General features: G+C 34.4%; 1 protein-coding gene across 7 annotated transcripts in view; it reads right to left on the bottom strand.

Moving 5' to 3' along the window:
- The window catches only part of CDK8 (cyclin dependent kinase 8), a 58776-nt gene that overhangs the window by 9415 nt on the left and 32718 nt on the right, over positions 1–16643 (bottom strand). For 6 of the 7 annotated variants that reach the window (XM_032219732.1, XM_032219731.1, XM_032219730.1 and 3 more), the window contains exons 5-10: positions 14878–14935; positions 12711–12842; positions 10403–10546; positions 6221–6290; positions 5341–5413; positions 4618–4715 (exon numbers count right to left, since the gene is read on the bottom strand). In XM_032219732.1, coding sequence (XP_032075623.1) covers positions 4618–4715; positions 5341–5413; positions 6221–6290; positions 10403–10546; positions 12711–12842; positions 14878–14935 — 575 coding nt within the window. The remainder of the gene's footprint in view (positions 1–4617; positions 4716–5340; positions 5414–6220; positions 6291–10402; positions 10547–12710; positions 12843–14877; positions 14936–16643) is intronic. The other variant, XM_032219735.1, reaches the window with a different exon arrangement.

Genomic DNA, 16643 nt, shown 5'->3' with positions numbered 1-16643 from the left:
ATGGTCCCTGGCTAATCCCTTCAAACCAGAAGTGCCTTAAACGGTTCTTCTGCTTCAAGTCTGGAGGGTGTGGATATAACTCTAGAGCAAAGATGGTATTCAGCCGATTCTCTCCGGTCTGGGCAAACCGGTAGCGGTGGCTGTGGAAGGCTCTGCCCACACACCCTGACATAATGCGTAGAGGTAGCGCTTGTGTGCGAAGCGCTCGTGCTCCATTTGTGAACCTGTAGGGAAGGTAAGTGAATCCCATTGCTGCTCTAGAGGACACCTTTTCCCCTGAATTCAAAGTTCTGCATCTCCTTATTAAAATCTTTTACAAGAGCAAAGAAGAATAAAAGAGTTACATTGTCTGTCACTCTCTCAATAAAGATAATCCCCCCCAAAAAAGGTTAAAATCAATTTAGTCCCAAAGTCACATTTCAAATCAGACTGAAACTACTGTATTCTAAGAATGTCTTCCATGGTCCTCTTCAAAATCTCACACAAAATATCCACACTTTCAAGACATACAAGCCCTGAACCAGGACAAATACCATGATCCTCTATCTCAATAAATGTTATTTACAGCCATAAACAAATTAGAAACATAATCTAAACTTAACATTGAATAAAATAGTTTAACTAATAAAATATTTACCATATTTTTCAGAGTATAAGATGCACCTTTTTGCCTCCCAAAAGAGGCTGAAAATTTGGGTGCGTCTTATACACCGAATGTAGCCCCGTCCACCCACCGACCCCCATCTTTTGGCCTCTGCCTCCCAGCAATTTACCTCCTTGCAGCAAATGCAAAAATGGGGCTTGTGGAGGTGGCAATAAGCTATGGCTGTGATAGCAAACCTATGGCACACATGCCACAAGTGGCACGCGGAGCCATATGAGGGCACGCAAGGCGTTATCCTATGTCAGCTCCAGTGCATGCAGCTGATTCGGCCTTCTGGAGGGCATAGAGAGGCTGTTTCTGCCCTCCCCAGGCTTCAGTAAATGCTCTGGAGCTGGGGAGGGTGAAATATGGACCTACCGGGCCCACCAGAAGTTGGGTAACAGGCCGTTTCCGGCTCCGGAGGGCATTTAGTTCAGGTATGGGCATGCACACACATGCAATAGCATGCGCACATGTGCGCTTTTGGCACCTGAGGGAAAAAAGGTTCACCATCAGTGGGCTATGGCAATGCCTGCAGCCTGAAACAGTTGATTATAGGGAGGCCCATGCTGAAACTGAAATTGAAAGTGAAACAGGCTGTTTGCTGCAAGGGGCAAATTGCTGGGAAGTAGAGGCAGATTTTTTTTTCTTCTAATCAGGCTAAATTGAAACAGGCTGTTTGCTGCAAGGAGGTAAGTCAATAACTACAAATGCCTACACAATGTTCAAATTATTAGACTTATTTTTAAAAGACTGCTTTATTATTGTTCTAGACAACTTAACAAAATGAAGAAGCTTTTTAAAATAAATGCTTGATCTGAAGAGACCCAGTGCCTCTTCTTTTAAATAGCAGAGAATAATGTATACTTCCAGGAAGCCACGTCAATTTTAACAGTATCTGTACAAGTTTAGTCTGAAACGTAATGCCACAAACAATGTATATTGTCTTTGCTGTTTGCTGCAAGGAGGCAAAGGCAGTTTTTTCCCCCTTGTTTTCCTCCCCAAAAGCTAGGTGCATTGGAGCGTCTTATACTACGAAAAATACGGTAATAAATACAGGTAGTATATAAGAGACTTAAAATGCCAGTTTACTGATTTGTTACCAAAATACTTGCTTTTTACAGCCATACTTAGATATCTGGCTGTTACCACTATAATTTTAGGATTTTCATCTACAATTGAATTACATTTGCACACTCCAAAACATCTCTTAGATTTAAAATAGATAATGTCCTGACAAAGACTCTTACAGTATTCATGATATTGTATTATTCAGCAATTATTCAGATATTCAGCAATATGATCCACCATTTCAGGATCAGTACCATTATAGGGACAGAACATTTGAGAGATGGGATATTTCTTTAAAAAAATTACTATATAGTATATTTGATGGCAACATATTTAAATCGGGCTTTTGAAAAAGCTGCTCTGTATTTACTAAAATATCAGCTATTCAAATATTTAGGGAATCGAAAAATATAATTAATTCCAAATGTTGCATAACAGGATACTTTATCCCATAGGCTGTTTGATACAATGAATTGCTGATGTCATATCCCTGGAGTATACATACTTAAGATCAATGTCAATCTGACTAATCTTTTGAGTTACCATGAGATACTTTATCTGCAAACACATATCTAAGTCAGCATAGAGATTTTTCAATTATGAAGTCCTCAAACTTATTACAAATAGGTGGTAGAAGTCAACATACCAATCAGCTAGCCAAAATATAGGTGGTATATTGCTGCACAAAATCACGTACTATATGTGATGGATGGTGATATAAAAGGAATACATCCATTAAAAAAATAATCTCAGGACGATATAAAATGCTTCTATTTATAGATATCATGGAAGCAATGAAATAACCTGCTTGTATTTATTGCATGCTGTAGACATAACTGTATGTTTTAGTGTCAAGGTCCACAATACAATACAAAGGATGCTGATATGCCCGTGAAGGTATTTTTAGCTCCTTGGTCTGTTAAATGGCTTGTCGTAGCAGCATGAGAGGGTTCATCAGGTAGTCTGGACCTATGTCATTATGGGATCTAAAGGTCATAACCAACACCTTGAGCTGCACTCAGAAGTAGACTGGTAGCCTGTGAAGTTCACTGATATATTCCTTATGGAAACCATTTAGGGAGTAGACAAGCCCAGCCCGAATGCAATATAACTTTTACCAGATTAGAATGATTATGTTGATGGACTCCAGGCTTTCAGCCAAAGTCTCAACCCTACACATTGGAAAATTACCAGAAGATTCAGAAATCTATGAAGACTCCTTAGTTGTCTGGAGTAGATTTTCCTAGTTCTGGCAGACAGCTGATGTCTTAAATCCAAATCTCAACATTAGACAAAATAATGTCTTGAATCCCATTAATTTTCTTGTAATCTCTCTCGCGGATTACTAAAATCGCATTACATACTGAGTGGGCATGTTCTTACCAAAGACTATAAAAGCACTCCTCTTAGCTTATTAAATGGCATGCCATTTGGAAATATCTCAATAATTATTTTTTCCTCAACTGTTTTTCCGGAACAATTTATCATTAATGAATCTAAGAATTTTGATAACATGAATACCTTGTCTTCATAACTTATTAATGCTTTTATCTTTTCTATTAAGATGCTAAGGAAGAACACTACTCCTTGGGACTTGAGTGAGAAAAGACAGGAAGTTGTCAAATTAAGATTACAGAAGGCTGTGAGAATCAAATTTAGTATTGCTTAATGTTCTTATAGCAGAAGTCATTGTTTATAATTCTTGTTTGGTTGCCTTTAGTTCCCAAAATGAAACTATCAGCATCTGGATGGAGTGCAATGAAAACTCTTCCCCAAGGTTTTATTGGTTAAGAGGGAAGTTAAAAAAAACTTCAAAAATCCCATATATATCAGGCTATTCTGTTGGGGTGACTAAAATAACTTACAATTGACTTGAGATGATTGCCTATCTATGAAAGTTATAATCTCCGCAAGTCCTTAGCTCCTGCTGACATATATATAAAAGCTGCTTCAACAGAAATTTTATTTTTACTTGGTATTGTACAGGAATCTTGCATTTCCACGTAATACTAAGATATAAAACATGATTTTTACCCTGTCAATATATTTTTTTCACCTAAATCAAGTATAAACAGCTGTGCTTTTTCAGCATTTAATTTCAGTCCCAATGAAGTCAAACATTACAAAATTGTTTATAACTTTTTAAAAATAATTCTTAACCTTTCATTTCATTGCTATCATTTATATCACTATTCAGAACCAGTTTTTCTCAGGATACAAAGATCATATATCAATTTTACATTGCAGTCTTGAATGAAAAGGCAACATATAAGCCTAATAATCCTTATTCTTTAAAGTACAGGGCGCCATATAGACACAGCTCTTAGAGATTGGAGAGAAAAAATTCTATTTTCTGGGGCTGGTCCACCACTGAAGTGGGACAAGACTGTATAGTAAATAAACAATAACACTTCTGTGCTGAAAAATCAAAGGTCTACAATACCCCGACTAGAAGATCCCAGAAAACCTGAGCTAATTAACGTTAAGAATTATTCATTTGGCTTCAATTAATCTATTTCTACTAAATTGCAATTTATATTGCTGAATTTATAAAGAAAAGATATAGCAATTAAGTAATATTTGATATTGAAAGTGGAAGGTCTATCAGGCACTTGGCTATTGACTATAAATAATGTTATAATCAACTTGTCAACAAATAAAGGATTAATTTTACAAACCAACAAAATCAGGGGCTCATAAAACAAAAGAGTAAGACATTTTTAAAAAAATAGCAAATGCCATAAAAACATTTGTTTGTCAAGAGTGAAATATCATTCACTGTTAGTCTCAGGAATCCAGCTCCGCTCCCTAATCTTATCCTAAACATTTGAAGCATTTTAATATCCTTCCTTGTTTAAAATATCTACGAAGCATTAAAGAAATATGAATTCTGTATCACTTACTCTGATGTCGGAAGTGGATCTTCTAAGAAATAAGGATCCTGCATAGCCTGTTCTGAGGTAATTCTCTTTATTGGGTCCATAGTAAGCAATTTCTGTAGCTAAGTACAATTAAAACAGAAGATCTTCACTGTTGTCAAACCCAGAAAATATTCCACCATTCTGTAAATATATGCATCTTCAGAATCAACACTGTCATCGCTGTCATCCTATATACTTTGCACACAGAAGATCCTAAGTTCAGTCCCCAAGATCTGCCTGAAACCCAGGACAGCCATGGTAAATCAACCAATAATAAGGAATTTTTCATTCCCCTCCCCATCTGAAGGTAAACAGAACCAATGTTCTGAGGAGAAAAGCTTGTCTCCAGTTGTTTACAGATAAAATTTGGATCTAGCAAAACTGATTGCTTGTTATAAGGTAAAAATGAACAAAGATACAGTTGCTCAAAATTTACATTTGAAGATTTCATTCTCACTGCTCTTTTTTTGCATAATCTCATGCTTAACCAATACCTGCAAATAAGTATATTTATGAAACACATATCAGGGACACTTCAGATTACTTTTCTAAGGTTTCCATCACTTTGAAGTTGAAAGCAAATGCATTTAACTCTATAATAAATGCTCTTCTGCAGATGTAATGAAAAGCACTTTAAACATCTCATATGATTGTTTTTGGAAATTATGTCTGAATTCATTCCTGAGAGATCTGTTATAAACTTACCAAATGGAATGCTTTACTATCCGGCTTAACTTTATGTTTTTCCATATATTTGATAAGGCTGCAGTTGGTATATCTGAAAGAAAATACTGGTTCATAATAACCCTGACATTAAACTGAAGATAACATTTGTATAAGGGGGTGTTATAGAAGGTAGTAGAGCTGGCTTCATTCAGTTTAATTGCTATGAGCAGTTTATCTGTATTTCAAAATGATTCCAGAACTCTGTGGAAGAAGCACATTCCTTTATATGTGCCACATGGAAATGGCTTCCCATATCACACACACACACAAAACCAAAAATGAAAAGTTGTTAGCAGTTATTTAATACATTTGCATTTCTGGAAGTGAGGCATTTGATAATAGTTTCTAAAACTTATCAAAGCCAAGTCTTTATATTTTAAGTCTGCAAGCTAAAAAATTATACTTTTGTATGTAACAATTAATGTCTTATTAAATCAAAATAGTTTCAAAGTTATACAGATAGTTGGCTAAGCAGATGTTATACTCTGATTTGTGGGGCAAGTTCCCTTCTGATCTTTTGATCAGCCTTAATATAGAGATCAGTGTTTCTCAACGTTGACAACTTTAAGATGGTTTGACTTCAACACCCAGAATTTCCCAGCCTATCCTTCCTACCTTCTTGACTGTTATTCTGCTTACTTTGCACTGGGCTTCTATAGAAACTATAGAGATCTCAATACTATTGTTTCCAAAATACGCATTTATCTCCAATTTTTGGGTTTTTCAACAATAACATAAACCATCTTTGTTGTGGTATGAAGTGGAAAGCCAATCATCGCAGGGTAGAAATAAAGTTTGCCAAAAACCAATTTAATGATTGTACAAATTCATGAAGTTGTAGCATTGTCACAAAACTTACGTATTTCTTCTGAAATCTTTCATTAAAGTTGAATGTTCAGGCATCTTTTTAATATCTTCCCAATCTTTATCTATGAAGTGAATATCAGTATAATTTCATCTTTCTTAATACAGAGCTACGATACCATCACTTAACCACTGAAAAGTGCCATCTTCTCTTTCTTCTTCAAATGCAAAAGCTTTGCTTTCTTAGTTTTCACCCTTGGTGAACATCCTCTTCTCATAGTTTTTATTAACACAAGGACATGAATCTTCTTTTGTTACTTATTTACATTGCATATTTTGCTTTATTAAAAAAACACTACTTTACTGTAAATAAACAATATACAGGTAGTCCTCGACCTAAACAGTTCATTTAATGACCATTCAAAGTTACAATGGCACTGAAAATATGACTTGACCATTTTTCAGTTACGACCTTTGCAGCGTCCCCATGATCATGTGATTAAAATTCAGATGCTTGGCAACTGGTTCATATTTATGACTGTTGCTGTGTCCCAAGATCATGTGATCACCTTTTGTGATCATAGACACGCAAAGTCAATGTGGAATCCAGCTTCACTTAACAACCGGGTTACTAACTTATTGTGAAAAGCAAGCTTTTCGAAGATCAGCGTTAGCTTAGCTTATGGAACATTGGGTGTGGGAATTGCTTATTTGGCTGGGGGTAATAAATTTCTTTATCATGGTTTTGCTCAGACAAGAATTGGCAGAGAGTGGTTGATATCTATGTTGTGTCCAATGAATGTATAACCAATACAGACCCTGGAAATTTAAGGGTAAGCCCTTTTGTTTTACACATACATACCTTAAACAAGGGAGAGGCCTAGTTCATTAGGACAATGAAATTCACAGTGATTGCCTTGTTAGATGTTTATCAGGTAGGGATGAAGCCTTTATGGGTGTTACTTAGTTTTCCCCTTACATGGCTGCAGTATGCTTCCAGTCTGAGCCTGATAATGTATATTCACAAGTGCAAGCACAGTTATCACTCATTGAGACCACTGATGATGATGCCATTTGCATCAGATCGACCTTTGAGGAAAGCGTGCCAAGGTGCAACTGAACCTATGACACTGTTACAAGACATGCTGAGCTATCCTATAAGATGGAAACCATATATGAGCAATGCACAGAGCTGTATGTGACTTATAACCCTCCATATAGAAGATTTAGAATCATTGAGGAAGCCTTACTTTTCCCTTATGATGAAATCAAAGCTCCCTCGAAGCTTATGTTTCTGTGTGGAGGTCTAGGCCTAACAGATTTGCCTTATGCGTTGAAGGGGAGATGTGCAATTGGATATGTTAAAAGTCATCCCCATATGAGACTGCTACAAATGAGGCAAAAGGGAAATGTGGCTGGACCTCTAAAGCCTGGAAGTCTTACACCAATAGCGAACTGAACAAGAGAGAGGGAAATGTCTTTTTGGATGTAATGCAAATAACTTTGAATAGCTCATCTTTTTGTGTAAAAAGGAGAGACCACAGACTCTGATAGAATGACAATATGTTTTGTGAAAATATCAGTGCCTGGAAATCATCACAGGACCTAATAATTATATTCTTTCATACATTATCACTATTTTGGGGAGTCCACACAAGCCCAATAAGTGGACTCATCAGAAAAAAATGGCGATAAGAGCTGAAAACAGTATTGCCTGCTTATTATTGTGTACATTACACGCCTCCTGAAGAAAGGCAGGAAAAATCATCTATGTGCAAGTGGCCACAGATCATGTTTTTCCTTGCACTGAAGTGGAAGGACTAGAGGCTGCAAAGCCAGGGTTATAGTTATCTAGGGATGATTTTTATTCTTGCGTGCTTATGCTTGCATGCTTATGCATGTGTATCTTCGCATGTCATAGGAGATCCATACACTATTGGACGCTTGACGTCTTTTATGGTAGTAACTCATGTCAATGATTAAATCAAAGTCTATCAAAAGAATAGAGAATCACCTGAAAAGGTAATGCCTCCGCCTACCCATCATGCACATGATGTATATGACACTTATGATACTCATCCTAAGCATGATACAGATGGTATCACAGCAGGTACAGAACCTGTGGATGGAACTCATGCACATGAACATCTAGTTCATGCACCTGATGGTGGAAGGGAACATGTAAGTGTGGAACCACCTATAGGGGACAAGAGCCACATGTTGTTATATATCCAGGTGCACATCCTGTAAAATGGTCTATAGCACCAGTGAATATTACCAGAAATGTGGTATAGGGGGATGAGATGCATGCTTATCCTTGGCCATCACGCTTGTGCCTTGGATGAGAATGCATCAATGAACCTTCATCAGTGATAGCTGCTTTAACTGATGAGATGGGTATGTGACGAGAAAGAATGGAGTGACAATTGATTAGGACTTTGAGAGACTTTGTTGTGTCAAAGTTGGAGGTTGTTTCAAATTCTTGAAACAGCTAAATTTAGCTAAGGTGAATGTTTTGCACAATATAACTACACATTTCACATGTCACTGAAAGCTCTGCTTTTAGGAGTGTTTGGAATCTTTTGACTTCCTGGTTGCCAGACTTTTCTCGGTTAAAGGAAGCGTTTGTGAGAGTTATGCCTCAATGTGTCAGATGTGCTCATTTATACTTAGAATGTATCGAATGTAGCTAGTGTTGTGTGATTTGACTAGCTGGTAATTAATCAATCTAATTACCAATCAATCCCTTTGTTCCCGTTACCCAAATAAACTTTCCTGAATGGGAAAGGGTGAATTGTGAGAATAGGGGTGAAACCCCTCCAAATTATTTGGGTAAATTGGATGAGGTTATTTGAGGAACCTGATAGACTCCATCTTGAATATCTGACCAGCAAGCAAGCTTTTCTGGAAAATCACAGCTTGGAGCATAATCAGAAGGTTACATGACCTGATCAGAAATAGTCTGATCCTTCCCTTTGTAACAGGACATGTTTGCAGGAAGCCGGTAATGATCTTATTGTTTAGTTCTGGGAAAGTGAGGTCCTTTGGAGCTTTTGAACACGTACGTTTTTGGAACATTTGGGAAATTTCCATGTACTTTTCATATTGTATTTTGTGCACGCAACTGTATTTTTGTATCCAAGTTATGACGCATACGATACGCCATTTTGTGTATTTAAGGTGCGCCTATGTACCTTGTAGTTATTCTCATTTGGATGGGAATCCACTTGCGCAAGTGTAATAAAACAGATGTTTTCTGTTGACCATAGTCTCCTTGACCATTTCTTTGATATGTAGAAAATATATCTGGGATATTTTTCTCACACTTATCAACTGCAGTGATTCACTTAACAACTGAGGCAAGAAAGGTCATAAAGGTTGTAAAAATGGCAAAATTCAGTTAACAAATGTCTCACTTAACAGCAGGAAATTTGGGCTCAATTGTGGTCATAACATGAGGATTATCTGCAATCTGATATAATTTCCAAGTTTTGAATTGATTTAACATAAACCTTTAAAACTAATGCAGTAGTTACCAATGACTTCATTATGTTTTAAAGTTTAATTTGGCTCCCAGGTTATATAATTTTGTAATATTAAGAGATTAAGATTGAAACATTTCCAAATGGTATTGATACTGGAAATAAATAAATATATGGGATCCCAAGTTTATCTCATATCTAAATCATTGGATCCTTTTTTTAAAATCCATTTTTGCTCTTTACTGACTTCTACTCTCCTTCCCTCTTAAAATTAAAAATAGCAGTAATGGCTTTAGTTAATTGAACATGGTGAAATGCAATCAAGACCTTTCCTCAACTGCTGATGATAAATGAACTACATCATGATGAATTGGGGAACTAATGTGGTATTAGTTTCTGGGAGTTGGGTGGCATATACACTTAAACCTGAGCAATGATAAAATTTATATCTGTCAATTAATTACAAAAAGCCACACTGTTTGGATCTGCATATATAGTATGCCAATACATCCGGACATCATAATTTCTTCGGAATAATTAGATGTAAATGAAGGTCAACACCAGTAAACAATGGGGAGCTGTGATTTCATTTTGTTGCATATATAATAGCAATAATATATTTACTTTAGCATTGCTTTTTGTTTCATATCTACCATTTGCAATATATTCAAATATTCATAGTGGTATTGCTTTAACCATTTGAAAACTAAAAAATATGTGTAATTTACATATATCAACAGTAACAGAATATGTACCTGCAGGAAATCCCATTACATTGAATATTCTGTCCAGCTGATCATGATGATACGGATTACTAGTTTTTATATCCTCTTGTCGGCAGTGGAATATTGGCTCTGATGTTAGCAGCTCTGCAAATATACACCCTATTGCCCAAATATCTTTACAAAAAAGGAAGGAGGAAAATCAAATAGGCATTTAAAAAAGAAAAAAAAACCCAATGGTTTATAGATGTGCTCATGAAGAAATAAGTATACTTCCAAGCATTTCCAACTAACATTTCAATTGTTGTGCTAGTATCAAAGATTTTCTTGTATTTTCGTATTGCTTATTACAACACTAGTTATAACGGAAGAATAGACAATTGCTCAACTAGGCAAGAACTAGTAAATTTGTAACCTGCATAATTAATGCATTATGTCACTGTCTTCTGTTAAAATATTAAAGCTCTCAAGAGAAAATTCTCAATTACAGCAAACATGTTACTATAAGGAAGATGTTTTAAAATGGTATTTTTAGATTCCCATGACTTGAAACTTCAACAATGTATCAAAAATGTAACAATTTCCTAAGGCGATTTCAAAGCTCGTATTTAAATCCTATGGGCTATAACTAATACAATACTACTATTTACAAATTCTCAAAACTGGGCCAGAAAATGTTCAATCTTTGTAACAGATAGCAATATGGGGAAAGAGATATATTATGCTTGATTTCACTCACTCATACAATTAGGTATAATTCATTACTATGCAAAATTAAACTAACTGGGGATAATTGCAAGCTTGACAAGATTTTATTTTTTAAAATAAATCACTTTAGAAAACTTAGCAATCATAAGATAAGTGGTCTAATTATGGCTTAAGAGGCTATGGCTGAGAACATGAGTATGACAATTCTCACAGACATGGCAATGAGCAATGCCCAACTCGAAGGATTTACAGTATAAATATTTTTGTTCGTAAATAGGGTTCCAGATGTCATCATATTCAGGACAGAAAAAAAATCTAGTTAGCTGCCTCCATACTGGGTGAATGGGGAACTTGATTTAAAGATAACTAACAGGTAAAAGGTAGTTACCATTTAGTTTCACATAGTTTAAAAAATAATGAAAAAGACAAAATATTCTAAGAGTATTTGGAAGGGAAGTAAAGTAAGCAATATTGCCTAGTGTTATCTATAGAGCAATCTCTTTTGATAAATCAGTAAGCACGTCTAATTTCTTCATCAGAAATTATACAGTCTACCTTAGTAAGTTGCAGAAAAGCATACCAAAAATGATCACAAATTTAAACCTGGTGACTTCCCTGTAGGTGAGAACTAGTTTATTTGTGAATTTGATTTTAGACTGTCATGAAAAGAGACAAAGTCTACAAAATCAGAAGTTATATCCAGGGAAAGGAAGTATTTTCTTTTCCTTTTGTAATATCAGCAATTATGATTTTGTAAGTTGCCCAGAGCCATCTGGATGCTAATACATATAATAAAACAAAACTAAACTAAATGGTCATTCAATGAAATTATTAAAATCTAGAGGACAAATGTATTTTACGCAATACTTTGTAAGTCATTCTAGCAGAGACTTTGGGCATTACCTAAATTTAGACTAGCGGTGTCAAACTGGTGGCCTGCGGGCCAGATGCGTCACATGCAGGCCGCGTCCACACCAGCTTCATGAAGGGTAATAATGTCACAATACATCACATGACAGCAACGTGACATCGTGAGTTTGACACTCATGATTTAGATGAAAGATAAAGTTGAGGGAGAATTCAGAAACACTTGGTAATAGGAGGTTTTTTTTTTGTAATAATGTAATTAAAACAAAATATATTATTTTAGCTCTAGTAATCAGGCTATTAGAATCATCAAATCAATGGCTCCAGACATGTGCAAGGTGAAGAATGCTTGGAGCAAGGGCGTTTTTGCCGTCACTATTACCAATGAAGTAGTTTTACCTGCATTTGAGGGAACATACTAGCATTGTTTAGAAAATCTGAGGAAACTAAACATCAGCATCCAGTTTTTGTGGATTTGAATCACTTTGCTCTTAAATCTGGATTCAAAGCCAACTATCTCCTGTCCTTATTCTATATAACACAAATCAATTTAAGTACTAAATGTTAGAAACATTTATTATCAAAACATGAAACATATCAACAAATTAAATAAGGTTTTTGCTAATTAATTGTGGAGAACATGTCTAGGCAAATGAAAGAAGTCTGTGTAAGATCTGGCATAGTCTTTCTATGCAAAAACAAATTAGTAAATCAGACTTAAATAATACGATATTCCTAATTTAACAATGACAATAACATTACTTACCAATAGCTTTGGTATAATGTCTTGCTCCAAGCAGTAATTCTGGAGCTCGATACCAGAATGTAACAACTACTGGATCCAAATCAGCTAAAGGCTTCAAAGGTGAATTAAATAATCGGGCAAAGCCCATGTCAGCTGTAAAATGAGGAGGGAAATTAAATTTTAACATATATGTTGCTTAATACATACGGTTTGAATTCAAAAAGGCAGAAAACCTATATAATTTAACTTTTAGACATATTCAATTTCTTTTGAAAGAATTGTACAGAATGTGTTGCATGATTAAATCATGCTAATTTGAACTCTTGATCAAGCAGGATGTCACCCATATTCTGATCAGTCCTTGGAAAGTTTGGAAATCTGGAACTGAATCACTGGGGAATGGCAAGAATATTTTAATGCGTATAAAAATATTGATACATGTTAAGACTGAAAATATTTCTAATACCAACTTAGTAACCTGACAGAAACAGTTCAATTTGTAGCAACTGGCAATAAGGTAACTAGCAGATTAATAGAATTTACTATTCAAAGGTAGCAGGATTCTTCTTAAGCTAGGAAAATAACACATCTGAATTCCTGGTGTGTTCACTTAGCTAGCTAATTCTTCTCCACTTTGATGGATTTATTGCATTAAAATAAAAGATGCTGGCAAGTATTTAAACAGCAACAGATCGGTAAAATATACCATTTGCATAACAAAACTATTGCTGCAGCTAAGTGCAAAAATAATGCATTTTTCAGTAGAAATTCCAGTAGAGCTGAGAATCTGAGTTTGCATTTATAGGACACACAACAATTTTTTTAAAAAAAACCCGAAACCTAAGAATGTTCTAGGAGGAAGACATCAAATTTTTGGATATTCCATTAAAAAAAATTCCATCATTTGCTCTACAATATTAAGGCTTCTTTAACTATATGGAACCCTATTTATTTATTATATTTCATTTAAAAAAATAATTTTGTTCTGCATTAGACAATGAACATTTAGCTGTTGAGAAAAATAAATGTTGATAGATCACTTTTGGCTCCATAGAAAATGGGGAGGAAGGAAAAGATAGTGTCCGAATATAAACATCTGAATTTTTTTTTAAAAAAAATCTAAACCGCAAAAGATAACATGATTATCGTTTATCAATCCTCAGCTTTATCACACTTTTGAAAGGCAAACTTGCTGTTAATGGCATTGGACGGCTTAACAGATTTGGAGAAATGCTTTTTAAAATCCAATACTAATGTATAAACTGTTTGGGGGAGCAATCGTATTTTTCAGAATTTTGTAAATAGTTGCAAGAAAAGTATTGCAATTAATGCTTAAGATGCAATCTGTCCTCTGCTATTAGACAATCATGTTTCACTGACAAGAGGACTTAAATCTGTTAATGTTAGTATAATTATGTATTTACAGATCTAAGTGATGGAGTGTTCAATACTGACCTAATTCTATTTCTTTCTAACTGAAACATACATTGGTTTCAGACAGGATCAGCTATTTTAACAGACTGCTGTTCAACAGTCTCGTTTAATTGAGATCATGTAACTTCCATGTAAATTCCATGTAAATTCATTTTAGAAAAGGAATTTAGAGAAAGGGGAATTAAGTATATTTAAATGTTCTACAGTAAAGTCTGGATATATCTCCTTACAGATTCAGGATGCACATTAGGCATTTGCTGATGCACATGTCCTCAGGACACTGCCATGCAGTCATAATGTTTGGTTATAACATGTTGTAAGTTTTACTGTAGATGTTTTAATATTTTAAAAGAACTATTTAAATAGAATATAGAATTTCTATATTACAAAAAGCAGTTCTACCACAAATAAAAATGATATAATTTTCACAGCTTTTTCCTATTAAAAAACATGCTTCCTATGATTGAGGAATTATCAATATTTGCACGAGCACTTTTCTAACCATGACTGTTAAATTTATTATTCAATGTTAACACTAGTGAGGAAAATTACAACATTTTAAATGAAAACGGGGCCCAATTTAGGTTCTCCCAGCCTATAACCTGCTCTAACACTGTCCAACATGAACATATGTTACCTCTCTTCATTTGATCTGTGATCCGGTAGATTTTAAGGATAAAAGTATTGACCTATGCACTGTTAGAACATTCTGTCTTAAATGCTACACTGGGACTTATCAAAGATGTAAACATACCAATTTTTACTCTTCCTCGCTCAGGACCTTCACCCATAACTAAAATATTAGCAGGTTTCTGTGGAAAAAAAAATAAATACACAATACATATACCAAAGTAAACCTAAACATTTGTGGCTGAAATTAGCTTTACTTTCCAATTTTAAATCAAAATGCAGTGGAATATTAAAAGTGATAATGCCTGTAAATTATTAGTTGCTATAAGGCTACAACAAGCAGCCAAATAATTCCCTTCAGAATTTTTTCCACCTCTTTCAAGTGTCCTCACAATCGCTCCTCAGATGGGAAGCTATGTTCCAGAACACAGAGAAAAACGGTGTCATTTCTCCTGCCTCTCTATCAACATTAGCCAAATACAGAAAAGCAATGCACATTTCCTCCCAGAAACAATGTAAATATACTGTGCAATATTTTGTATAGAACTATATATTATTCTAAACTTAATATAATATTTCATTTTTAGAAAAAACGGGTACTAGTTTGTATTTTAAAGGCTTATTTTATGGAGTTCGTTTTTCTTCTAATGTTTTTTAGTTTCATCCATTTGCCCCAATAGATTTTCTTTGACAATATTTTTAGAAATTCTTGTAAACAACTTGTGCAATTGCTTTTGAAGTATTACAAAGCTATGCCAATATTAAATTGCTATTTTCTTATTAAAATGTTGCTAAATCTATTAAAAAACCAATACTAATTGAATTATATTGGTCCTAATGGTGTATATTCTGTTCATATTTTTATCTCTGAAACCAGTTTAAAGAAATGATTACTGGTCATTCAAGTAATCTGCCAGAAGAAGACATAACACCTTGAAACACACTAATATTTCAACCTGCAATATTGAGGTAGCTTTATGGCAATATATGAATTTTAAGATCCATATTAACAATTAAATTGTTTAAAAATATATGACAATAATAACATTACCTTTGACAGGAAAAGGTATACAACTTATTTGAAAAGGGTTATTTATGTCTGCATATTTATGTAGATATTCAAAGAAAGCTGTAGATATGTGTTCATACCTAAAAACTGATGGTAATTATCACAAGGCACTATTAGGCTATGCAGCTCTAATAGTGACAGATATGATTATTAAAAAAATAAAAAAAGAATACGTAGAATTGCCTTTCTACATCAGTTGAGGAAATAATAGGTCTTTGGTATTCCCTAAGCCTAATTGTTTCCTTGCAGATGTTTCATTATCCAAATTAGGTAACATCATCAATGCTACCGGTAGTAATACTAGTATTGATTATCTTACCTAGTTGACTTAATGAAACATCTGTAAGAAAACCAACAGGCTCAGAGAACATCAAGGACCCCAAACTTCAACTCTCGGCTATAAATATTCTTCTTTTTATAAGGATAAAAATATCTAAAGGTAAAATGTTAAAGTTAAAAAAGCTTTAATTTTTAAAAGTCTGTATATTGGTGTCATCATACCAATCTTAAGATATAATTATTTTCATATGTTGGGAAATTCTTTTGAATTGCTCATTCATACTATTTTTATGCATAATTTTCATCAAGTTCATAGAAATGGATTTTCCATCTATTTTAAAAATAGAGAAAACAAATATAAACCTTCTGAGTGATTAGTTAAGTATAAAAACCACAAAAGACTTTGTGATATCTAAGTGACTATTCCATATTCTTTCAGATGCATGCATAAAATATTACTTTCTGTCAGATTTATTTAATCACCAGAAGTAAAATTGGATGAGGAAGAAATCATAAACAGTGAGAATTATAAACCAATGAAA

Source organism: Thamnophis elegans, chromosome 6 (assembly GCF_009769535.1).
Source record: "Thamnophis elegans isolate rThaEle1 chromosome 6, rThaEle1.pri, whole genome shotgun sequence".
In the NCBI taxonomy this organism is placed as follows: domain Eukaryota; kingdom Metazoa; phylum Chordata; class Lepidosauria; order Squamata; family Colubridae; genus Thamnophis; species Thamnophis elegans.
Note: the sequence above shows the minus strand (reverse complement) of the source record. Positions and strands in the feature narration are given on the sequence as shown.